Genomic DNA, 26024 nt, shown 5'->3' on the forward strand with positions numbered 1-26024 from the left:
AAATGACAAAAAATACCCTCACAGTTCAATATTTTGGACACAAGTGGTCTAGTTGCCGTGCCCGTCCCAATCATCCGGACGATATGTGTTACTTGTGAATTGAATCACTGGGTCAGGTTGGACCGAAACAGAGACCGAGGAATTAGGAATTTAGTCCTTCTGGGTCCCGTTATCTTCTCTCTCTCTCTCTTTTTTTTTTTCTTAAAACGGAACGCCACGTAGGCGGGACAGAACGGGAGGTCCCAAAGGGCAAAACGGTCACATAGAAGACAACCTGTAACCAACTCATCCCCTCCTATCCCCTAGTGGCACTCCCCCTCCGGTAATTGTAATTTCCCCAGGGGCACTTACCCCTCCTCTTTCCGTGCCCGGCCCCCAACCTCAAGACGGCACTGTCCCACTCTCCCGTCACCTCCCCATCCCTCCCCTGAACTCTTCGAAGCTTCTCTCTCTCTGGCCAAAAAAAAAAAAAAAAAAAAAAATCCTTCCCTGGCACTATAAATACCCTTACCGATCGCCGCCGGAGGCGCGCGATTGGAAACCCTAGCACCACTGCGATCACCGAAACCCGGCAGGAACCCTAGCCCTAATGGCGCAGGCGGCCGCTGCAAAGGAGCTCCGGTTGGTCGATCCACATGTCTGGAAGGCCTGCGCCGGAACCGCTGCCAAAATCCCCTCCGTCGGTTCGCGCGTGTACTATTTCCCCCAGGGTCATGCCGAGCAGTCCTCCTCCACGCCGGACTTCTCCGCCGTCCCCTGCCGCCGCCCCTTCGTCCTATGCTCGGTCTCCGCCGTCCGCTTTCTCGCCAACCCCGATTCCGACGAGGTCTTCGCCCAGATCGACCTCGACCCCCGCTTTCTCCCGCCGGCGGCTGCGCCGCCCCCGGCGGACATCGTCGACGGCGGCGGCGGCGGCGGCGGGGGTGGGGGAGTGGTGTCGTTCGCGAAGATCCTGACTCCGAGCGACGCGAACAACGGCGGGGGCTTCTCGGTGCCGAGGTTCTGCGCGGACTCGATTTTTCCGGGGCTGGACTTCAAGGCGGACCCGCCGGTCCAGACCATCTCGGTTCGGGATGTGCATGGGGCCCGGTGGGATTTCCGGCACATCTACCGGGGCACGCCGCGGCGGCACCTGCTGACCACCGGCTGGAGCAAGTTCGTCAACTGCAAGAAGCTCGTCGCCGGGGACTCGGTCGTGTTCATCAAGAACCAGGCCGGCGAGCTCTTCGTCGGTGTACGCCGCAACGGCCGGTCCTGTGGCTCGTTGGACTATCTGCCCTATAGCCCCCCGGCAGGAGCGGGGGTTAAACTCGAAGAGAGCCTCGGCAGCGGTGAAGGGTTCTCGAGGAATGTGAGGGGCCGGGTTCCGGCTTCGTCGGTGGTGGACGCGGTCCGATTGGCGGAGATGAACTGCCCGTTTGAGGTCCTTTACTACCCGAGGTCCGGGTCGCCGGACTTTGTGGTGGCCGAGGAGGTTGTAGAGTCGGCGATGAGGGTGTATTGGACTGCCGGAATGCGGGTTAAGATGTCCGTGGACACGGAAGATATGTCCAGGATGACCTGGTTTCAGGGGACGGTGTCGTCGGCTGCGCTCAAGGATGTGGGCCCATGGCCCGGTTCACCATGGCGTATGCTTCAGGTAGTTATTTATTTCCATCTTATCTTGTCATATCTTTTGCTTGTCTTGCTTTATTTGTTCTCTTGTTGTTGTTGATCTGGCTTGGTGACATTGACGAGGTTGATTATTTATAAAAATAAATTTAGTTTGCCGCCATGCCCCATTCTTAGCTTATAAAGAATTGCGCTAGAACTGTTTGATTCTGCTGTAGCTTTGCCTTTTTATTTGTCTTTCTGGGTATTGTTTCTTAAGGTATGGTGACTGCCGCATGTTTCTTCGGAGATTATAATTGCATTTTTTATTTTGTTGTTCCACGCATGGCTGCTATGGCATCAGAATGTAAAGTGCTCACATTTTGTTTTCGTTTTACTCATTCCTGGAGTTCTAGGATAGAGACTGTTTGCCGTACCTTCAGTTGTTGAATCTGATATAATAAAATCAATGAGAGGTCATATTATAGTCATGTCATGGCATCGTTTTTCAACTTATCCCGGCATTACATGATTGAGTAATCAAATTTATACATTTGGAGAATAATCTAATGTCTTGTGAGTTCATATCCCCTGGTTGGGACACATTGTGACTTCATGTGATGTAGATCATGTAAGTCAACTACGCAATTTGACGTGCGGATTCAAATCGAAAGATTGGACAAATGATCATCTTTAACTATACCCCATTTCATGTGAGCTCTTTGAGTATGCCACCCTTTTTCATCTTTGATTTGATTGGTTAAAAAGAATATCAAAAGCAGAGTGATATTATTAAAAGTTGAGGCACAACCTCATATTGATAACTTTTGAGATGTAATAAAAAAATAGAGCAGGAAAAGGGCATTTTATAGGGCGTGTTTGGGTTTCCTTGTTGCCTCTTTACTACAAAGAAAATATTAAAAAAAACCAATATTAAAAAGAATCAAGCCAAACGTCAGTCATCCACTCCAAGCATTGATACTTAGCTTGATCTTATGCATATACTCTCTTGAACATGAACTAAGGTATTCTACACCAGTGTCTCTCACGATCTAGCAAAGTATAATATTTTGCAAATTGGCAACATTGGCAAGTAATATACATTGATAGACCTCTTGTATACTGTGCTTACGTCGTATAATGTGGCTTGGTATATACGTGCGACTAAATCCTTTTCTCAAACTTCTAGCCTCTCTTAGCATATCAGTTCACTCCCTGTGGTTACCACTTACCACCATGCCATATGAGATTTGAATTGAACTGACTAACAACTCTTGTTTCATCTTATATCACATGTAATTGGCACAACGCCAATGATTGTCCAAGGTGTATATGTGATAGTGCAAAACTTTCTGAAACTTTAGGTATGGAAATGACAAGGGAAATAAATAAGAATGAAATGCTCTCATAAAATCTATCATAGAGCTTGGTGAACCTCCATCCTTGACCCCCTTTATTATTAGTTTATTATAGGTAGCTTGATGAACATTCATCTCCTCCAAGCAACTATATTGTTTAGTCTGGTAAGCCGCAAAAATGGACCCCATTTGTTAGGATAGAAAGACATTGTGTAGAATTAATTGCATCTTTAAGCTCACACTTGTTACCAAGTCTTGAAGGTTTTAACTTTGCAAGGTCACAACTAAGGCGGTATATTCTTCAAATTCTTCACTCATGAGATCTCTTTGCAAGATGTATTGTAGAACAAAATCTCTTCTATCTGCACCTTGAATTAATCATAAACTTTAGCTTCTTCAGAGGAAATTGAGAAACTATTTCCCTTTTATTCTTACTTTGAATCTCAACTTAAATGGTCACCCTGTTAATTGAACGGCATATCTAGTTCCTTGAGCCCATAAGTTTAAATGTTCTTACTCTTTTATTCCAAGAGTAGGATAATAGGAGTAAATGATCAAGATTAAACATAGTGGATACTTTAAAGGATTTTAGTTGTTTTATTTACCAAATAAAGGATAGTACTTCTTTGTTTTTTATATGTAGAATTAAGAAAAAAGAATTTTGAAATTTTATCTTTAGGAACTTTGCATGATTAAAGGTCTGTTTGGGAACTTCATGCCAGAATCGGCTGGAGATCGGGCCCCACAACCCCTGTGTTCTCCCTCTCTTTCTCTCCCACTCCCTCCCTCCTTTCCCCTAGTAGTCCAATCCTCGCCTATCCAGCTGGACCTAGCCAAACAGGCCCTAAACGTAGTTATTACAAAGAAAGGATTTAATTGTTGATGCCACACATTATTTTAGTCAGTCATGATACATGGTATCTTGCTAGTATCAGAAGTTGTCCCAGCTAGTTCTCTGTGAACTGAATTTGAGTGAATTTAGTGAATTCAATCATGACTTGCTAGCTAAGAATGAAAATAAAAAAACAAATAGTAAGTTAGGAAATTTTTAGACCTTGAATAGGTGATTTCAACTACACTTAGGTGCTCAAAATGCACGCCTTTTCCTTGCCTCTTAACCAGGTGTGAAAAGTTTGTCATTTCTATATTTAGTCCCAGCATCCATCATTTGGATCGAGGGCTTGGGGCTTACATGGCCAAAAGAGATAAGGGAAAAGAAAAAAACTAGAGACGTTTTTCTTCTTCTTCCATCTGGTAAGCTCCCTGGTTCTCCTCCTCTTCATCTCTGTCTTTTTCTTCTCCTTTTTTCTTTTTTCTTTTGGGAGATGGACTGGAAGTTATCTTTCTTCTTCTTGTTTCTGCCTCTGCTTCTTTTGCTGTGCATTTGCTTCTTCTACACCTTCCTTTGGGCCTTACGCCTAGTCTTCAGGAGATGTGGGTGCCTTAGTGTGTCTTGAGCCTTTGACAACTTTGAGTCAAAGGTGTTAGGAACACAATATTTATGCTTGGAACCATAGTCATATGAGCTAGTTGCATCTGTGAAAATACAACTGGCAACTTGTCAAAACCTTTAGCTAGTCCTGCATCATTATGCATCTCAACTAGGGTTGGTACAGGTGCGAAATTGTTGTACCATGCCATTACAATTTGCTATTTAGTAACATGTTGCAGATAGGTTTTGCTGAATTTTATAAAGCTAGACATGTTAGCTGCAATATATAGTTAAGAAACATCAAAATACATTTACTTTGTTATTTTTTTTATTTATCTTATTTAAATTATCTTTGTTGCTTGTTCATTATATACTGGTTGGTTGTTGTACACTCTCTGTATTGTCAAATTGTCCCTCAATGCCTACCTTCTTTTTTCATATGGCAATGCTTCATATTTACATGCCTCTTTAGTCTTTACATCTATATCTTCTGTAAACTAGACAGTATCTACCTCACTTGTCATCATTACTTTTCAAGAAAAAAAATTCTTTGGGATATCTTTTAGTTTCTTTCAACTCATATAACTTGTTGGATTGAAATACTAAAAAGTTTATAAGAATTATAAGAAATGTGTTATATATGAATAATGTAGAAAGCTAATTGGAAATATTTCTAACTTTGAATATCGTGATGTCTGGACTTGTGCCAAGCAGCTGAGATGATGGTGATGATGTTTGAAAAAAGGGGCCGAGGAAAGGGGTTCAGGCATGTTTGGATTGGTCTTTGGCAATTTGGTCTTCTTTGGTAGTAGGAAGGATGGGTGGCATTGAAAGTTCTAAATTGATACCCCTTCAAGAGTCAAAATTAACATTAATTACACCATCAGGCTAGATTTTTGTTGCAGTAACAGCGTTGCCAGCGAATTGGATGTGCAACACCTCTTTGGTCAGATTACTAGAACCCCTCTAAGAATAAATCCTTGGTTGCCCGTAATATAGAGAATGTGTCATCTGGGGCCTTTGTCATATAGAAATTGAATCACTTTAGTTTTTCCCCCCGTCCAGAACATGATTTAAGTAGATGATTATATCATAGATATAAATAATTTTGAACGATTCTTTTCAATCAAATTCATAAAAAAGAACTAAACAGTGGAAACTGCTAAGTAATTTGATCTTTCTTTCTACTGTCTTTTTTTTTTTTCTTTCTTTTTTCTCAAAGCCGAACCTTTTTTTATGACACATAAAGCTTTTCTTAGTTATGAATGGATGGTGGTGCGGTTCCATCATGGTAATTTAAAAAGATTCTGACATGCTTTTTGGCCTTTCTTCTATGAGGTTATATTCCGAAACAGTAATATGATGGTATATTGAAAGCTGGGAAACAATTATTTTAAATTTTGTATCTTGTTATTTAAGGTATTTCTTCCTACATCAATTGATTTTATCTATAATTTTTCTAGCAAACCATTTGTGGCACCTTTGAAGTAGTTTGACAGATCCAGGTTCATAACTTACTGTAATACATTATTAGTCTGTCGACATGGGCATCTCAAAAGTTAATTACATCAAATCAATAAAATGATTGCACGTTTTACATGTCAAATGTGAAAGCATGTCAGGAAATAGTCTGCTATTTTTCGGCCAAATCATTCGATGAAAATCTCTTTTTCTTTGTTCTCTTGCAACTTCTCTTTGGCACATTCAAAAGATACAAGTCAAAAGCCAGTATAATTTGGCTGGAAAGTTCAAGCTTATTCTAACTTTATTCTTGATATTTCTCTTAGGTTACCTGGGATGAACCAGAGGTTTTGCAGAATGTCAGAAGTGTAAATCCCTGGCAGGTGGAGCTAGTTTCAGCCCCTCCTCAGATACAAACTCCATATCCCCTCATGAAGAAACTAAGGGGGCCACAAAGTCAAGACTTTTCTGATGTTGGAGAGGGCAGCATGCTCTTTCCAGTAACAGGTTTTAAGAGTAAATCCATGGGGAATCTATCCCCATTGATCAATAACAATACATTTCCTGCTGGCATGCAGGGAGCCAGGCATGATCAAATCTGTGTCCCCACTTTATTCAATTTCATACCCTTGAATGGCCAACAAACACTCTCTGAGAATCTGTATGGCGCTAAGATGCAACAGAAGTTAAATAATGTATCCACTAATTCGAATGTTGGAAGTACGTTAATTTCAGAGGGCTCATCCCCACTGAGCAATGGAAGTATCCTGGACTGTGGCACAGATCTCCTCAAAACTGTGGCTTGCAATCCGACTAGGAAGACTAGGGGAGGATCTTTTCAGTTGTTTGGTCAGATTATCCAGACTGAGCAGCCTGTTGATGTTGCTGCAGATAAAGAGTATAGAGAGACCACAGGTGGAGTCCTACCGCATGATTTTTCTCTCTCCTACCAACATAAGCAGTTGCTTGATGGTCTTGATGTGCAACGTCAAAGAGTTTCTGCTTTGGAAGCATGTTCTATGTAAAAGAAATGATGTCTGCATCTTACCACATGCAGCCTCTACAGGTATGAGTCAGCGAAACATGCTTTTGTTTGTTTTTATATAATTTAATTATTTCAAATTTCTCAAATTTGTAATAGTTCACATTGAATTTAATGTCAAAGTGGTGTTCCTATATGTGAAATATCTGGTCTTACTATTTAACTCAAGATTCGGTATTTTGTTTATGCTTATGTACTTATCCAGGCTATATATGTATCTGGGTTCTAGTTTTAAGGTTGATTAATGCTCTGCAAGGAATATGTGGCCATATAAATTAGGATTTGATAGTGCTTTGTATCTCAATATAAAGCTACGGCAGGATAAGGTGCCTTCTGATTCTATTCGACATTCCTTGTAACTTTTTCTGTTTCAAACATGCTCAAATGACAATTTGACAATGTATGCCCTTGCATATATTGATGACTGTTATTCACCAAACATCATTTTTCTGTAATCATCTTAAGTATCGAGGATATGAAAACTTAAATGGATACTCTGTCACCTAAGATCATCCCAAGGCCTGTCTCTAAATTTGATTTGTTTTCATTGCTATTTGAATTTCCTCTTTGAAACTTCCACTTGACGTCTCTATACTGTATTCTGAATGTTCTACAATTTCCTACCCATTGATTGCTAAAATTTTCTCATACTGATTTAATGAACATACAATGTCAAGACCTTTTTTATCTTCTTACTAAGTCAACTTGGTCATGATGCTTTTGTAGAGTTGTAGTGTAATGCAATTGGGAGGTGGGCATTGGTCTGCTCCCTCCCCTATATATATATATAAATGGAGGAGTACTAAATCAACCTCTGGTAAGAATTTAACTATTATTACTTTGGACCATATATTAGTAGCATATAGTATGGAGTATATTGTTTGGAGATGATTAAATGTACTTGAGAGGCCAATAATAGGGACTAGGATGCAGATTGAGTGAAAATAAAACAAATATGGAATGATAGCCAAGAGATACAAATCGAGTGGAAAAATAAACAATATTTATGGCCCAATCAGTTAAAAATTGGTGGCAAAAAAATAATACAATACGATTAACCCATCCATTTGGATCTACCATAAAATAATAGTGGTGGATGAGACTCACCTAATAGGTTTGGACTAACTTAGTTGAGAGAAGAGGTGCTTCGTTAATGTTTTATTATGATACAAGCACAATGTCTTTGAGACTAAGGTCCTATTTGGGATTGCTATTGATAGTAGAGCTTTTGCTAGTAGAGCTTTTAACAAAAAGTTGTTTGTTGTTCGGTAACTATATTTTTGAAGTGCTGTAGAACTTTAACATCTATTTTGTAACCAAATTGAGAAAGTATTTTTAGTATGAGAAAATGGCAATAAAGAACATTGTATAGTGCTTTCAATTTTTTAACTCTTTGTATTATTGAGAACTGTTATGGGAAAGTATTCTTAATTTACTTATTTCAGATAGTATAATATTATAGTAGTATCATATTGTAATATAATAATATAATATCATAGGAATAATAATTTTATGCTATCAAAATATGATTGTCATGATATACTAATGATAGTAACATAGTATTATCATAATATTAGTATAATATACTATAATATAATATAATTATAACATTATAATATAATATTCTATAGCAACATCGTGGAACTGTCCCAAACTGGAACCGAACCGTACTAGCAGCAGAACGTGATAGTTCCGGACTTGAAACTGGTGGAAGAGGAGAGGGAGAAAAAGAGAGGAAGATAGAGAGAGGAAGAGAGGAGGAGGAGAGAGAGAGCGGCCGGCTGGAACAAGGACAAGGGAGGGGGGAGAGAGGGCTTCGAAAGCCCTCTCTAATTCCTGCCCTTTATCTTTTATAACTTGCCGCATCTTTTATAACCATCAATCATCACCTTCTTGACAACTTTTGAAGAATTTGATGGATGAAGAATCTTGTAAAGCTATTGTCACGCCCCGAACCCAATTCCCGGGTCCGGCACGCGACCGGTCGCATGAGCCCTAGAGCAGTACCCTAAAGATCATGCAAGGCCTAAAAGGTACAATATTCACATATATGCCAAAATCAAAGATTAATGTAATTCAATCAAATCCAACTAAAATGTACTGATTTATTACATAATTTCAAATGTCCATAAATAAAAGATAGATTAACTTCTATCCATCCAGCAATCAGACTCTATGCTGTTCTTATTTCTCGTCCCATCCAATAGTCTCTACAAATCCAGTGCCTCTGAAAAAAAAAATAGGTGTAGTATGAGCTTTTCCAGCCCAGTAAGAAGCCCAACAGCTACACACAGTAATAATAATAAAATGATCAAAACATCAAAATAATATCATTTCATCATTTCAAAGGCTTAACAAACAGCAAATATATGTAACCATTTCATACATATAAATCCTTTTTCACATTATGTGATCAATTTTCGTATTACTCTGATTCCCAAGTTTCAAAGTTTTTCACTTCTGGCTTTGGACTAACCAAGTTCATGGCCCAGTCCAAGATTGCACAAATCCCACGCATAAGCTCGTGGCAGCTATCCCACGCGTAAGCCCGTGGAGGCTATCCTACGCATAAGCTCGTAGAGGCTATCCCACGCATAAGCTCGTGGCAGCTATCCTACGCATAAGCTCGTAGAGGCTATCTCATGACAAGGTTAGTCCAACCCATTTTACATGTCTAGTTTTACATGTTTAATCACATTTCCATCACATCACATATTTTCATAAATTCTCAAAAATATGTTATTCTTTCCCAATTTAATTATTTCAATACTTTCATAATAAACAAAATGCACACCTCATAGTGTCATACAAGCTCAAAAATTAATAGCAACATACTGATAAAATATATCCAACGATAAATCCAATATATGCATAAATAAAAGTGCATCAGATGTAGGGATTCTTACCTTTGTTAACTCAGACAGACTAATCACCCGCCCTCACGGCCATCTATAAATCCGGATATGCAGAACCCTGCTCAGCGTCCTTTCGTCTGTTAACAGATTGTTCTCCTATATAACCAAGACAATATTAAAAATTATCCGGAGTATCTGACAACCCAAAACCCTCCATTGACCTACGACTATCCAGCAGTCTTTACAAACAATGGTCTCCTCCTATCAAACTAGAGAGAGAAGACTCCAATCTAGAGAGAGAAACTAGAGAGAGAAATAATCCAAGTAGAGGGAGAGGAACTAATAAACAAGAGAGAACCTAGGAGAGAGAAGAGAGGAGAGAGAAAACTCTTCCTCAAAATAGGGGGACCGATCCCTCCCTCTCTTCTCGGATCAGGATGGCACAACCACCAAGGTGCCCATCCTCGACGACGACGGCCGGTCAGTGATGGCCATCAACTGCGGCACCCCCGGCGACGGTGATCAGCCGGCGGCCAACCAACGAGGGGAAGGAAAGGAGGTGGGATCACAAGGAAGGAGATCTCGGTCCACCTCTTCCCATCCCCTCTACAACCCTAGAAATCCCTCTCAACCAACCCACAGTCCCGATTCAACCCCCAAGACCATAGATCCTGCCAACCCGGCGGCCGACGGCGGCAAGCTCCGGAAAGAATACCCCTGTTTCGGACTCTTCTCCGACGATTCACCGGCCAAAACCTCACCCACATGACCCAAAAAAAATCTAGCAAATGCAGCGCAAAGGGGCGAGCCATGCTTACCTCGGTCCGATGGGTGTTCCGGCGACCTTTCCGGCGAGAAATCGGAGGAGGAAATCCGTGAGCAAACACGCACGGGTCCAAGATCTCTTCACCGATTTGTGGGGATCTTCTTGAAGGAGGAAGGCTTTTCCGGCTTTCTCCACGGCCGGCCAGCTCTTGGTCGCCTCTCCTCGGCGCTCAAAGCCCTCCAGCGAGCCCTCTCCAACGTCGCCGCCCCCACCCCTCAAACGGCCTCCTCCCACGATCATGCCTAGGGCATGATTGTAATAGGTGGATGGGCCCGGTCTTTTCGGGCCGGCCCATCCACCTTTCCCTCCTCCCCTTTTTTTTTCCTGGGTATTACATACTCTCCCCCTTAAAAAAAAATTTCGTCCTCGAAATTAACTTACTTGAAGCCTCAAACTTTTAAAATATACATCCATCATATCATCCCTGAGATCTCTAATAGTCTCCCTCTCGGAGCACCTACTCACAAGATTTTGACATACAAAAATCACAGCATCTCAAAACTTGATCTTTTCTATTTACCACACGTAGTAAGTTCTTTTGATCTCTTTCAAAAGAATTCCAAACTCCCAACCTTGGATTAAAATGCCATAATTATATCCCAAAGAAATTAATTTCTCTTGATTCTACACAGAGATCATAATTGGCTTGACAGAAATAGGAGAAATCTTTAGTATCAAATGCTCTTAATATTCTATAATCAGCCTAACATAGTATATTAATGCAGCCTAACATAGTATCAAATTGTAAAATTATTAATATTTTAATTGTAGATAATTTGCAATCCTGGTTTTGTCGAATTTTTCTACCTTTTAAATAGCAAAATCAGCAAAAGAGAGTAATTGAAGGGAGAAAAGTGAAGAAATGATAAATGAGAGAAGAATAGAGGCTAGAGAGAAACAGGTGGAGAACTTCATTGCTCAATAGAGAGGTAAAGAAGTTCCATCCATTCGATATTTATAAGCAGTGCTGATATTTAGATCTCTCCATTTACATAGCTCACTTGAGAGGAAAAATTCAACCCATTCAATATCTATCATCAATATTCATTTTGCACCTGTCATCTTTTATTATTGTGCACTTTTGTTTGGGTCAATCAGAGAGGCAAACTGAAATGCCCTTATTTGGTTGGTTTGGTTCACGTTCGTACGAGGATTGGGTTGGTCTCCCTTCTAACATTCACAGACCCAATTGGACCAATTTGAGCCTAGGTTTGGGGGTTGGAACAGCTGGGTGACCCGAATGTAAACTAAATTTATACATGTCTGTGTGTGAGTCTATATGTCTGTATATGTGTATGTATTATACAAATTGGTTCAAATTTAGACGAGTGATACATATATACATGTGTACACTAAATTAGAATGTAGTTATATACATTTGGTTCAAATTTAGGCGAGAACCAAAGTTAGAAATGGGCTGGGCTGGATGGGGCCACACCCCTACCTGAGTCCAGCCTGAAATTTTTTCGGGCTTTGGGCTAGGCTTAGGCCCGAATTTTTTTTAAAAACCCAAGCCTGAGCCTTGGCCCGAGCCCAACCCAAACCCGATTGGGCCAGCCCGAGTTTGTGGAGTGAACTGGGGTTCATTGAATCACAAATGGTTTCCTCATTGATAATTTAGAATTCTAATCATTTTAACATGTTGCGAATTGCATCCAACTATTATGCCTTCGGAAGATTCGATAGAAGTTTGAAAACACCAATATTTAATAGTTATGAGCCCAAAGATTTAAGGAAGGATGATGAAGGGTTTGAGACTTGTTCGGACCTGAATTCGGGCTCTGTTTCGAGCCTTGTTCGAGCTCGAGCTTAGGGGCCGGACTCGAGCTAGGCTAGTGATGTATCCAAGCCTGGCCCGAAAAATAAATGAGTTCTATATTTAAGCCCAAACCTAGCCTGAAATCTTTCGGGCTTAGCCTGTAGCCCGAACTAAAAGCAGCCTAGCCCAATTGGCCTGGGACCAGAGCCCATTTCCAGCCCTAGCGAGAACATTCTCCTTTACTAAAAGGTTAGGCAGCGAGAGCAGTCTCTACTTTCCTTCAAACAAAAGGTGGGACTTTTTTTTTCTTTTGTAACTACATTGTCTTCATAACCAACGAGATAGTGGAAGTCCTACCAATCGTTCCACCTGTATATATGAATGTATGTATGTATTATGTGTGTATGTGTGTATCTGTCTGTATAGGTAATATACAAATTGGTTCCAATTTAGATGAGTGATGCATACATATATAAATGCATACTACATTAGAATGTAGTTATTTATATCTGGTTCAAATTTAGTTGAGTTCATTCTCCTTCACTTCAAATTTAGGCGGCGAGAGCACTCTCCTTCACCTTCCTCCAAATAGAAGGTGGGCTTGTTTCTTATGTAACTACAGTCTTCATAAACAACAAGACAGTGGAAGTCCTACCAGTTATTCCACTTGTATGTACATATGTGTATATGTGCATTTGTATGTACATATGTACGTCTGTGTGTACATGTATCATACAAACTGGTTCAAATTTTATACAAATTGGTTCAAATTCAGACAAGTGATACATACATATATACATACATATTACATTATAATGTAGGTATATACATCTGTTTCAAGTTTGGGCTAGAGCACTCTCCTTCACTTTACTCCAAACAAAAGGTGGGACTTGTTTCTTATATAACTACATAGTCTTCATAAACAAGAAGACAGTCATCATAAACAACAAGACAGTAAAAGTCCTACCAATTGTCCACCTGAGTTGTCTCCCCTTTCTCAAAAAAAACCATAGCCTCCATCAAAACTTTACAATCCTCCCAATATTACCACAAATTCTCGCCTAATCAATGATTCTCCTCAAAACTAATGGCATTCCTTGTGGCCTAAAGCATCACAAATAGTGATCGGTCCTTAACTCCATGCTTCGCCATCAAGGTGCCAGATCCATGATACACCACTCGACACTTCCTTAGGCACTTCCATTTCCACTTTCTTTTTTCCTCTCTAATCTCCAACTTGAAGCCCCAAAACCCTCTTACATTTCTTCCTCTCATAAAGAACAAACCCTAAGTCTCGAACCCTGGCCCTAACTTGTTGCTCATCAGGGTTGCTATCATCTTGTTGTGAGTTCATGACACTGCAAAATGACCAGTATCATCATCTTCACCCAATCCATATGTAATTTTTCAACCTCATCACATCTGGAAAGAGGAGTTACAAAAAAAAGGTTCAATCTTTATGTTATCTTTTTTTTTCCCCATAAAATGAAAAATCTTGATATTCCCTTTTTTTACAATTTTTGAACAATAAAAACAAATAAAAAGATTATTATTCAATATTTTCCAATATCAAGATAAAGGACTTATATGACTTTTATCCTTGATGTGTTTTCTTGAATAAAATCAATAGTTTCTTTTTGCTATATTTTTTTTAAAAAAAATTGGGTGACTAAAAATTGACATGGACAATCTTATTTGGATTGGGTTTGGTTGGTTTTGACCTTGATTGGTTGATTCTAATTCCAAAAATCGATGACCACTAGGGTTGGGTCATTTCTAGGTAGTTCTAACAGAAACCAACCTGAGCTTTGTTGCACCCGTACCTTTTATAGCTAAAGATGCCATATGACCTTACAAGTATGACTCATTAAATGAGTAGGATTTTTCTAGACATTTTCCTACACATTTCTGGTAAAATGAACAACCAAATACTTTACTAAAATAGAAAAATTTGTAATGCTAGAGGATTCCCCATGAAAGGCCATCGCAATCTTTTTGAGTCACAATCCGGATGAGTTTTGAGTTTTCCTGATCTATCCTATACCATAAAGTAGGATATTTAGATAATATCCCTTCGCGGAATAAGTTTTCAAAACTCACCACAAAAATAACCCCAAAATAAGTATGAAAATCTCTAGAGATTAGAAAATCCTGACCTTCTCTCAAAAGAATTATATAAAAGACTAATGAGATTCAATATAACAAATCAAATAAAAAAATCACAAAAGTAAATTGCTAAATGTTGACTGAATTTTGACCTATATTGCATTGATATGGATGTTTAAGACAGATTGTAGGTGGCCTTGGTAAGATTGGGCTTGAATTTATCGTGAAGGTTAGGAATGTGGAGGAAAAAACCAAAGATGATTTGATCGAAAGATACGAAAATAGATTTAAGGGCTGTTTGGATGCTCGAATGCACGATCCATGGATAATCTATTGCAAATGGAATTTATAGTTTTAAGGAAGAATGGAATTGACAACACAACAAAAAACGTGGGAAAATAGGGGAGAAGAGAAGACAGCAGGAAAGATATATCCTAGTTTCTTGGGGACTGGATAAACCACCATTTTGGGTGGGTTGTATTATCTTGAAAAATCAAGATGGTACATTCCCAATTGCACACCAATTGCTTTCAACTCTTCCTCTCTCATCCCCTTTCTTAAGAGAAATTCTTCTCTAATAACAACTTATAATACAGATAAGTAATTCCTGCATCTGAACATGTCCTTAAGAAATGTATCTATGTTGATATTATCCTTATCGTGAATGAATGGCATTGAGGCGGCATGGCTTAGTGGTTGCTGCCCTCTACTTTTTAGGATGTGTTTCTATGTGTGCAAGACAAATTTTGAATACATGGAGTGAATCAAGAGGAACCGTAAAATGGATATAGAAAAATGGGAGATAATAGGATTGGGCATTATGGTGCAAATGGGGACCATAGTGACCCTCATAACCTCCTTCCCAAAAAAGAAAAAGAAAAATGAAAAAGAAGAAGATGCATGAATTGTGAGACAATTTTGTTTGGATAGAGTATTGATGGGTTGAAGATATGGTTAGGGGTGCAATCAAGCCAAGTTGAGTCGAGTAGCTAGAGGCTCGAGCTCAACTCGATTCAAAATACTCGGGCTCAAAACTCGACTCGAGATCGATCAAATCTTAATATGGAAGCTCGAGCTTGACTCGATTAAAAAAAAAAACAATACTCGAGATCAACTCAAATATCAACCGAGCTATACTTGAGCTTGAACTCAAGCCTTAGTCATAATCAAAAAAATATGGTTTAAAAAATATAATGTAATATTATATTTTAAAATATTAAATTAGTAATATATATTATAAGTAAAATATAATATTAAAATATAAATATACTCGATTAGGCCTGCAATCCTTCGAGCTGAGTACTTCACTACTTAGCTCGACTGGAGCTTGGTAACATACGAGTTAAGTCGTGCTCAAGCATCTCATGAGTTGCTCGGCTTATTTGCACTCCTAGTTATGGTCATGAAAATCAAGTTCTTCCTTATTTTGATTTCATGAGATTCTATTATGTTTTGGCATGAACATGTTCCTCCCTTGGCAGTAGGAAATTTCCATTTAGGATTGCATACCCACTCTGGAATCTCCTTGGAAATTTGTTTGCAAACCTGCTTCCTAAGTGTTCTTATTTTCAAATTTTTTAGGAGGCCCACCACTCTGGCCCTTCACCTTGTTCTGTAGCTAAAGTTCTCAATTTTGCATGTCTAAAATATTGTTGCAAATCTTTTTTATGTGATTTAATTTTAAGATAGTTTGAGGTTTGAGAATAAGATGCATGTGATACTTTTTAATGAGACATGGGACTAGCCATTATTGAAGTGTGAAATTTAAAGGATGGCAATACCTATTTTTTCTTGCTACCTTGTTTTCTACCCTCTTTTGTCCATTTTGCTATATTTTGGTCCTCATGTTCTTTGTTGGTCATGATGATCTTATTGAGGAAGTGAACTCATTTTCTTACTGATGGATCTTTTATGACTGCAAGTAGAAATGCCAGAAGGTGAATGCTGTTAATCTGTCTTTTAATTGTAGTGTATGTGTAAACTTAATTTATGAAGCTATTTAAGTTTCGTGGAAGGTATGTTTTATCCTTGAACCAAATTGATTTTCATATGGACTCTTCCGGATCTGTGTCTATGATGTCTGTTGCATGAATTTGGCCAGTAACTTGCCTTTTATCTTAATGCTTTGTTATCAATTAGTTCGAAACTTTTCCATCTTTGCCTGTTCTATAATTATAATGTCTTATGATTTGTTACTTTAATGGTTAAACACAAGCAACATTACAAGCTAAATTCAGGTAAATAATCCAAAATCAGGAAAATAATGATACAAAATGTGTAGTGAATAGTGATTGATAATCTGCATCAACAGAATCTTTTCAACTCTAGTGTTCAATTTGATGCTTCATGCTTCACTTTCCTAAAATGATTGATGCTGCTAATTGGGCCAAGTTCTTTCTTTTAATTATGTTGAGGGTTTGCATTTTATAAGATAAATGTTCACTTACAAAGTGTGAGAGGTAGGAAAACTGTTGATGGATTATAAGCAAGATAATGTCCAAGAAGCTTGCGAGGAAGGTTATTATTCTCATTTGCCCAAGGAATGGATTCAACTGCAGAATTTTTTATATAATCTCCAATGCTTGCTTTTGAATTAGCAGAAGTGTATAGCTTATTTTTGGAGAGGGCAAAATAAAAGAAAATAGTTGTTTGATATGGAATATAAATGATTCTTTATATATATTTATCCAATATCCCTTATGATATATGTTATTTTGAGCTGGGATTTGTTTTCATGGATTAAGGGTAGTAACCATTTGATATTTTGGAGGTTTTATGATATCTTGAATCAGGTGCCATTGCTTGGTGCAATGATATAAGGCAAAGTGCCCCATGCCGGTGTATTGCCCTAAGCACCGTACTAATACCGAACCAATACTTGGTACAGGGGACAAATCGAGCATCAGTATAGCTATTTGACTCATAAGGATATTGTACCGACATCGTATCGGTATGGATACCAAAACTAGTATTGCAAACCTTAGTAAAAGGCTTGGCTAACAAGTGCAATGGCACGGGCTTGATCCTAGAGCAGCCACTTTGAGCAAAAAAAAAAAGAAAAGAAAAAGAAAAGCCAAAATGAAAAGATAGAGAGAGGGAAAGAGAGGGAGAGATTAGGTTTGTTCCTAGTTAACCCCTCCCAAGACAGCATATTGTTGGGACTAGAATTGGGTAATAGCCAAAGTATGCTTAGTATTATACCAATTTTGTCCTCTATCATAAGTTCAGCTTGTTTATAGGCAACCCCATGCTATATATATGTCATAACTGTGGTGGAGAAAAGTTGATCTTAGAATATAGTCGAAGCCTTCAGAAAAATTATCAATCGATAGGGCTTCTAATGTCTTCCATGTGTTCTATGAAATAAATGCAAGCATTTATTAACCAGAATTTTGAGTTAGAAGATTTATATCCAAACAACTTTCTGTGCCTTTGAAACTACAAGTCAATGCACCCCAGAACATGAACTTTTTCGAAATATTTAAGTACATGAGCAGTGCTTAGTGTTGAGAAGGCAAAATATGTGCTGCCATTTTTTCTACTTTGTTTCTTTTTATTTTTTCTTTTTTTAAGAAGAAATATTTAGTATGAGGACGGCATGAATTCGTATGCATGAATAATCGAAGTGCCTTCATAAGTCTGATAGAAATGGCGGGATGTTTTATTCTTTCTGGCTTTTTTGTTTCTTCACATAAGAATTTGCATGAGTTCAAGTGAGCATTTCTGCTGTTTATTAGGATATAATATGCTTGTTTACAACCTGAATGTTGTGCTGTTGTTTCCACTGCAGGTGTCCTTGTTGAAGACAACATGAATGTTGCCTCTTGCAACTAAATCATCCTAATGCGTTGTCTTGAGCAGTGTGTTAACCTAGTGTGTTTCCAACTGTTATGTTGACTTCTTCATGTTACTGTTGAACTCGCTTGTCTGAAATTTCCGAGTCGTTGTTGAGGTACTAGCTGTTTGACATTTTAAAGCTAGTCTAGTTCATACTGTCACTGATGTCTTACTCTTCTGTTTTGGTACATCATTTTTTCCTTTTGAGCTTACTTTACCGATTAATATCGGTAGTTGTTTTAGAAATCTACCCATACAATTTGACATGATTGCATCCACTGATGGCAGTAAGAATGAGAAGAGATGCTGTGATTGGGTGGGACTAGTCTCTTCCATTTCCTCCTTTTCTCAGGGAAGTCAGGAAGAAGAAGGAAAAAAGAATGAGAAGAGATGCTATTTCAAAGATATCCAAAATTATCCTTCTTTTGATGGTCTTTTCTATTCACATTGATCCTAAAGGTTTTCGCTGTTTTGAGTATGCCTGGTGCGAAAAAGATAACAAGGGTTTGTGGGTAGCACAGAGGAAAGAAGAGTGATGCTGATGGAAGGAAATTTATATTAAAGGGGAGGAAATATAAATTATGAAGGTCGACCCTGCTTTGAATGGTTTGGTATCTGTACTTGTACTCCTTGCACAACTTGGGAAGCTTTATGATATATGTATATTTAATGGATTTGCATTCATCTGCAGCATTAACAAGAACATTAGTGTTAATCTCTCCTGCTGTCCTAGACTCGTTAGTTACTGATGCTACAGTTTTGATGCAAACTTTAGCGGCTGGATGATCCATACTGCAGTTAGGTACCCTGACGTTACCTCTTTGAAGTTGTGCTGGGTTGGGTTGTGATATTACTGAATTCAGTTAATGTCAGGCCTTCCCTTATCTAATCATCTCTCAAGCATGTAGAATATATCTTTGGGGCTTCAGCTTCACAAGAAAAGAAATGCCGTGCCTTGCGATTTTCTGCAGCTGTGAAAATTTTTTTTCTTCTAATATGGGGTGAAACTGATACAGTAGTTGATAGAAGGAAGTTGCCGGGAAACTGGTCTCATGTCTGTGGAAGTGGCTGTGGTCTCCAATTGTTGGATTGACCTGGATCCGAAGTGTTCCCAAAAAACCTGGCATGGGAAGACTACATAAATCCAGTATGAGCCAGTCAAGATTTTGTCGAACCTGATCTGCCTTGTTCGCATAATTGCATCAATAAATTGCTGCTAGCTTGGACTATGTATTTTTAGAGATGCGGCCAACTGCATTCGTCGTCTTGGAAAGGGCATGATCCAAGGGCATAAATGCAACAAATGTTGCACATTTGACTTTCTTCTCTGTATTACTTGCTTTACATGGATTCCATGGTCAATTATGCGTTATGTTGAATGCATTGCGTTGTGCGTTTGAACCAGTTATGTGTAATGGTGCATTTAGTGTTGCAAATGTTTTGATGAGCATGACATAATCACGTCCCTGGAGATAGTTGCCTGATGAGGTTATTTCCCTTGTGAATCTTAAATCCTAGCAAGGATTTGGTTAGGAGGTGTTGCCACAGAATCCCAGACCGAGGTTGGAGCACTGCTCAATTTGCTCTTGGGTCAGTGAGAGCCGAATTGATTGGGGTGATCGAGGTGTAAAAGAACTGGTCTTCTTCCGGGATGATCTATTAAAAGTCCGCTTGCTGAAAAATTTTCGGTAGGAGACTCTCTAATTTTTAAGTTAGAATGATGAGACAATAGTGTGGAAGGGATGAATTTTATGAAGTAATCTCTGAATGGACTTACCTGAGGAGCCTTGGGCTACCTCTTTTTATAGGGTAGTCTATCAGTTTGTTACCTGATTTGGCACAACATGTTTTAATTGCTAGGTAACGGTCAACTACACGTTTATAATGTGAGAAACATTTCGGGTGAGCGGTATACGACGGTGATTATGCTGATCGTGCATTGCCAATAGCATTGCCATAACTGCCGATCTTTATTAGCACGTGCAAATTGGCTCCTCGGTCTTCGCTGAAGTTGTTTGCCTAGGTTTATACCAAGGTCAACGAGGTCGGTCTAATATGAGGTTGAGATGTCCAACATTTTTTCCATCACTTGCCCCCTACTTTGGAGGCCGAGCTGCATCTTAATTCGGGTGATGGAAGTCATATCATCATCTCAATCGAGGACAAGGCTTCCAGAAGAGAGTACGAATGTGTCAGTTGATCTTCTCGAAGCGTCACCATATCAAAGCTATCCTGAGGCACTATTATTTTGGAATTTTTTTCAAGGCGCCATTAATGCGATGATCCTGGTGAATTGCTCACGTCGTATCCCGAGTTAACACGTGGATGAATCAGCTCGGGTGGTCAAACCGTTGCTTTGATCAAGACCATCCGTACTCCTTTATAAGGGTAACCCCCTCCCTCATTTCTCGCTCTTGTTTCTTTGGCAAATCTCCCAAAGTGCTCAAGCTCCCTTCCGGGTGGTGCTTCGACGAAACTCTTCTCTTTTGGCTCCAGCGTGCTCTATGTTTCTTCTAATTTCTAGTGGGTGTCTGCTCTTAGCTGCTCGGATTTCTTTTCTTGCTTTCTCCTTTGACTCTTTTCCTCACTTTTTCTACCACCATGAGTGATGCCGAGGTCAACACCTCGGTGGAGAGTTGGTCGTCTGACCATTCTCCTTGAGCTCGAGAGTCCTCACCTCCAAGTGAGGTTGAGTCTAAGGTCTGCTCAAGCCCAGACTATGAAGCATCTGTCCTCACCAAGAGGAGATGGCTTCATCCAAGCCCAGCACTTCATACTTCTCGAGTTTACTTTTGAGCTTGCCAGTCTTGAAGACCAAATAACAAATCCTCCTCCAGCCCAGCTCAGCCTATATGAGGAAATTCTGAGGGTTGGATTGAGATTACCTCTTTACCCTTTTTCATTTAGTTCATGAGGGTTTACAACCTCATCCCAACCTAGTTGGTTCTGAACTCTTGGCAGGTCATTGTAGGTTTTCTTTTTCTTTGTTTTCTTTTGAACATTCAGGCCTCGATTTTTCTTTTCCGAGAATGCTTTACTTTAAAGGGGCATCCTCAGAAAAGAAATTGATGGTATTTCTCTCCTCAGAAAAGCCGCCAATTGATCCGAGATACTCTCTCTTCTATTCATGGATGGAAGAGAGTTTTTTTTTGTTTTCTTCAAGCAACGATGGCAGTTGGAAACCCTATGGAGGACACCTCGAAGATTTTTAAACCGACCCCCAAAGTTGTTTGGCAACGATCAACGATCCTAGGATACTCTCCTTAAATCTAAAATTCCTCCTTTGCAAGAATTATTGTCTGAGGAGACACTAATTAACGTTAGTCTAAAACTAGCCGATCCTCAGAAAATTTTTTTTCATAATTTTTATCTTTTCTCCTCGTCATCATATTCTTATCTAACCTCGTCCTTGGCCTTGCAGCTGTTGTAGCTATAAAGACCGATCTGGCACTAATTTAGAAGAAAATGTGCAAGAGGTCGGTTGCAGCGTTCGGGGATGAAACCCCTTAGAGGAAGAAGAAGTTGAGGGGAGAATCCACCTTTACTGATGCAGTTGCTGAGGCCTTGGTTCTCGAGGTTTCTCCCGACGTGCCGGTACCTCGGGTGGAGAATGTGGATCTCGACCCCAAGGTTGAGATTGCATCGCCGATTAGGTCGGCTCCTCCGGAGGGAGTCATCCTTGCCCAACCATCTGTCGTTGCTGCTTCTTTCTATCTGTCAACATCCAAGGCTTGTACCTTAGCACGGGCTAGTTCGAGCTCTTTGGCTCTTGCAAAAGAAATCCCTTTAGCTCGGGCTCGCCCTTGCATGGTCTATATCCCGAGGTGGTGTGCCAAAGGGTCTGATTCGGCCTTGACAACTCCTCAGGTGGCCAAAGATGTGGCCCGAGCTATTCAATTACGTGCTGACAAGAGCATCATGCGCTCCTTCTACGTCAACGACTTAATCGATGGGCATGTTATTGTATGTCCTGCACCACAATTCTTAGGGCCTACACTTGCTGGGTGAGCAGGTCAAATTGTATGGCATTGATAGCTCCCATAACTTGCTAAGAAGACGAGGTTCTTAGAGGGCTGCATGAGGATCAATCTAAAGTAAGCTAGAGGGATACTCAACGGTTGTTTCTCCTAAGTCTCAGAGCAATTCTTCCTTCATTTTTCATAGATGATGCCAATTTGTTGTTGCTGATCCTGACATGATGATGTGGACCGTCTCCATGGATTTGTAAGGCAACAAACAAGGGTTAGAGAGCTCGCCAGTTTGGCTCCAGTCAAACCCTCCGATGCTTAACTCCAAGAGGGTTTCTTGGGGGATGTAAAGAAGAAGAAGAATGAATAAATGAATGAGGTTGTTGGGGCGATGATCGGCTCCAGTAAGTTGTTGGCAACTGGTGAAGTGCCGAGGATGGAGTCAATAGGGCTTAAATTAACAGCTCGGGTGGAAGGTGTCATCGGACGGGGCTGCGCCGACCAGCTGCACCAGGAGGGTTTGGAGACGGAGATGCCGAACGTGGGACTCCAGGAAGAGGGATCTGGTGGACATGCCCGAGCTGTCCAGTAGCTCAAGGCAGCTTTCTTAACAATTATATTTCCATGCAGAAGATAGAAACTTGGGATCTAGTTATATTTCAGTATGCTGGACACCAATTTTGCTAGCCAATGATCAGAGGACGGCAATCCAGCCATTGTAAGAAGTTTTGGCACTTCTATATCTCAAACTCGAATCAACTTTTACTACTGACATCAATTTCAGGTTAATAAGCTTCCCCATGATCTTCTTGATTGATCAATGGGTCCTCTCATGTTAATGGCTTGAAATCTATTGACATTATTGTTCTCCTATGTACAACTATGACCAAGGGCTAGCAGGAAAGCTTCAATAGTGGAGAAGGTTCAATGGCTGAATCAAACAATGATGCATGGGCCAACAGGAGCCATCCCACATGGTTGGGAATTAGCTTGGACATTAAGGATAAGTTATAGTACCAGAAAAAAAAAAGGCTTTCCCATGCGAGCCCTACCCACACCGTCCAAGTATCTTAAATCATGTCATGAGGTGGACATCCACCACACTCACAAGGCGGACAGCCAATGTGATGTTGATATGCTTGACCTGATTTCTAAAAGGTGACAAGGATAACTTATTTAAATAAATATGATTGTTAATTTTTAAAGCTCGGTCATGATAAAATACTTCTGTAATTGTTAAAAGTATGTTCGGAAAATCCAGCAGAATGGGCTAGATTTTTTTTTAGAAATTGGGTTTGTTGCCTATCCAGCTCATATTCTTCTAAAAGTCTGTCCTAGCTTTAGCTTAAATTCTATCTGTAAGTATGTGGCCTGTGTGAAGAAAAAAAAAAAATCTCCATAAATCTTTTTTTTTTCTTCTATAGAATTTTTGGACTAAAGAGGTATTGGATTGATATTAAGGCCGGCAAAATATGACCCAACCCATCAATTCAATCATGTTCAACCTGAAATAAGCAGGTTTAGATTTGGACTAAATAAGTTCGGGTGGTAAACAGGTTGACCCATATAATCTATTTAACATTCAGATTGGATTTGGGTTTCAGACATCAGACCCATTTAACCTATTTAACATTCGGATCGGATTGAATCGGACGATCTTTTTAACCTGTTTAAAACTTGCTTAGCCTATTTTTATCTTGTTTAATCGACCCACTTAACCTATTTAACCCGTTAAAAATCTACTTAATTTATTTAATCCGTTTAACCTAACTCGACCTATTTAATAAACGAATTAAACCGATCGGATCAAGTTATATGGTTAATAAATAGGTCGGGTTCAAATCTGAATTTTGACCTATTTAATAAACAAGTCGGGTTTGAGTTGACGAATTTTTTGACCCGATTTGCATCCAACCCGAGTATCCGTCGCAACCCGACCCGATTGCCACTCCATAATTGATATGAGCCTACTCAAATAATTTGCTTACTCCATAAATCCAGTAGGAAATCCAACCCAATCTTACTTGATTTTCCAAATAGACACCAAATTGTTGCCACATCCTAAGTATGTGCCAGAACCCACGCTCATCTAGCATACACAATCAAGTCTCAGTAGCTTTTTCTGTTTTGAGGAAATTTTGGAGACTGGACCACGGAGTTAATAATGTTGTTACATAATGATCATGGTCCAAAACTCTAATATCCTTCATCTAAAATATGATTTTTTTTTTCTTTTTTGTTCTGAAGATAAAAGTTAACTAATAATTTTTGAGTTAGGTCTGTTATTGGTTATCTAGTATTTAACTAGTCTCTTAAATACTAATTAATATGAAAACTAGCATTTATCCCCAATAGCGATTGATAATGTCAATGACTGTTAAGCCGTTATACGACTCTATACCAACGGTCATAGTTTGCATGATGACTAATACACTGAAGGGGGTTGCAAAGTATAAGGGTGACTAGACTTAAAACAGAATGGATGTTAGCCGTATTAGATTTAAAACTCATAGACTGACATAGTTTATTCGCTTTACTTGAAAAAAAAAAAAGAAATTCAAAGACATTGACAGATGAAAGGGCCCGTGACCCGGCCCCCTCTTGCTTGCATAATTGAGCTCTATAATTCGTTATATGATGCCAAGCAATCCTCCACCAAATTATGCAGTCCACTCAAGCATCCTTGGCTTTCTCCTTGTTGCAATTTGGACTACCATTTAACCTAGCTTGCACGGGTGCTTGTCCGCTGCTGAACCGGATGATTCATATAGTTTAGATGCAGATACATCCAAAAAAAATCGAAAAATAACAGATTTCGGAGCGCACTAGACAACTCTCTCCTCAATTCAAAAAGTATTTCTGAAATAGTTAGTCACATACGAAGTTACTCAGTCCACAGCCTCACTGGCCTGCAGCCATTCTTTATAAAAGTTTTCTCGTAATATACTTGCACAATTTTGTATGATTGTAATTTATCACCACCAAATTGATGAAGTCTAGATCTGAGCCCACGAAAAGGTAGAAATTGTAGGACCATACTCAAAGGATGTTAAAAAGAAAGAAAGAAAGAAAACGAAAATTACCAAAAAATAAATAATAGCCATGAATATCGAGATATAATTTTTAATAACCATGAATATCTAATAAATAATAAATAAAGACTTTTACTTGTAAATGAAAATTACATGTTACATGTTATTCACTAACTAATTACCAAAAAAATTGTAAGCAAGTTCCCAAATCCCAAAATGAATTTAAGCTGGGGTTTCCACCAATTGGCACGTCTCCACAACCATGTTGAAACGTATGAGCTCGCATATCCATAGATTCATAAAGTTGAGTATATTATTGTCCGAGCTCAACTTGAAAAATTATTTGAGCTACTCAAATTCGACTCGCGTTCGATAATAATCAAATTAAGTCGAACTTAAATCCAAATCGAGCTCAAGAAGCCAACGAGTTACTCGGCTCATTTATGCTTTTAGTGTTTCCTGAAAGTTTCATGATCTGTCGTAATTTGTATTACTTAATTATATATGGTTCTTTTGATAGACCCCAAAGATAAGGTCCTTTGATAAGAGCTGGCTTGTGGAAGGCTCGTGTGAAAGAGAAATGTATTGGTCGCACGTGCGCATATGATGGGGAGCACATATATCCGTTCACATAATTATATTTTTAATTGAGTGACGACAAAGGCTAAGAGATCGAAGTGAATATTTTTATGGATTCAAGCTTGTAAAGTGTGATATATATTATAATAATACATCTGAACGCATGAGAAAGTTAAGCA

The 26024-nt window shown here is 39.3% G+C and overlaps 1 protein-coding gene across 2 annotated transcripts; it reads left to right on the forward strand.

Annotated features, from left to right (window-relative positions):
* Nucleotides 1-347: 347 nt before the first annotated feature.
* On the forward strand, nt 348-19493 carry LOC103704396 (auxin response factor 17-like). 2 transcript variants are annotated; one of them, XR_005514533.1, is made up of 4 exons: nt 348-1639; nt 6168-6907; nt 18220-18381; nt 18555-19493. XR_005514533.1 is itself a non-coding variant. In XM_008787664.4 (3 exons), exons 1-2 carry the CDS (start codon nt 590-592, stop codon nt 6864-6866), a joined length of 1749 nt encoding a protein of 582 aa, XP_008785886.2. In that variant the 5' UTR covers nt 348-589; the 3' UTR covers nt 6867-6907; nt 18220-18532. The 2 variants fall into 2 exon arrangements, 1 of the variants encoding a protein (XP_008785886.2); XM_008787664.4 differs by lacking the exon at nt 18555-19493 and having other exon boundaries at nt 18220-18532.
* The last annotated feature ends 6531 nt before the right edge of the window (nt 19494-26024 follow it).

Source organism: Phoenix dactylifera, chromosome 1, assembly GCF_009389715.1.
Source record: "Phoenix dactylifera cultivar Barhee BC4 chromosome 1, palm_55x_up_171113_PBpolish2nd_filt_p, whole genome shotgun sequence".
NCBI classification, from domain to species: domain Eukaryota; kingdom Viridiplantae; phylum Streptophyta; class Magnoliopsida; order Arecales; family Arecaceae; genus Phoenix; species Phoenix dactylifera.

What these genes read in the sequence shown, in the direction of transcription:
- LOC103704396 (XM_008787664.4), top strand. Translation starts at nt 590, where the DNA reads ATGGCGCAGGCGGCCGCTGCAAAGGAGCTCCGGTTGGTCGATCCACAT. An exon ending in CACCATGGCGTATGCTTCAG is followed by an intron (nt 1,640 to 6,167) that starts GTAGTTATTTAT and finishes TATTTCTCTTAG; the next exon opens with GTTACCTGGGATGAACCAGA.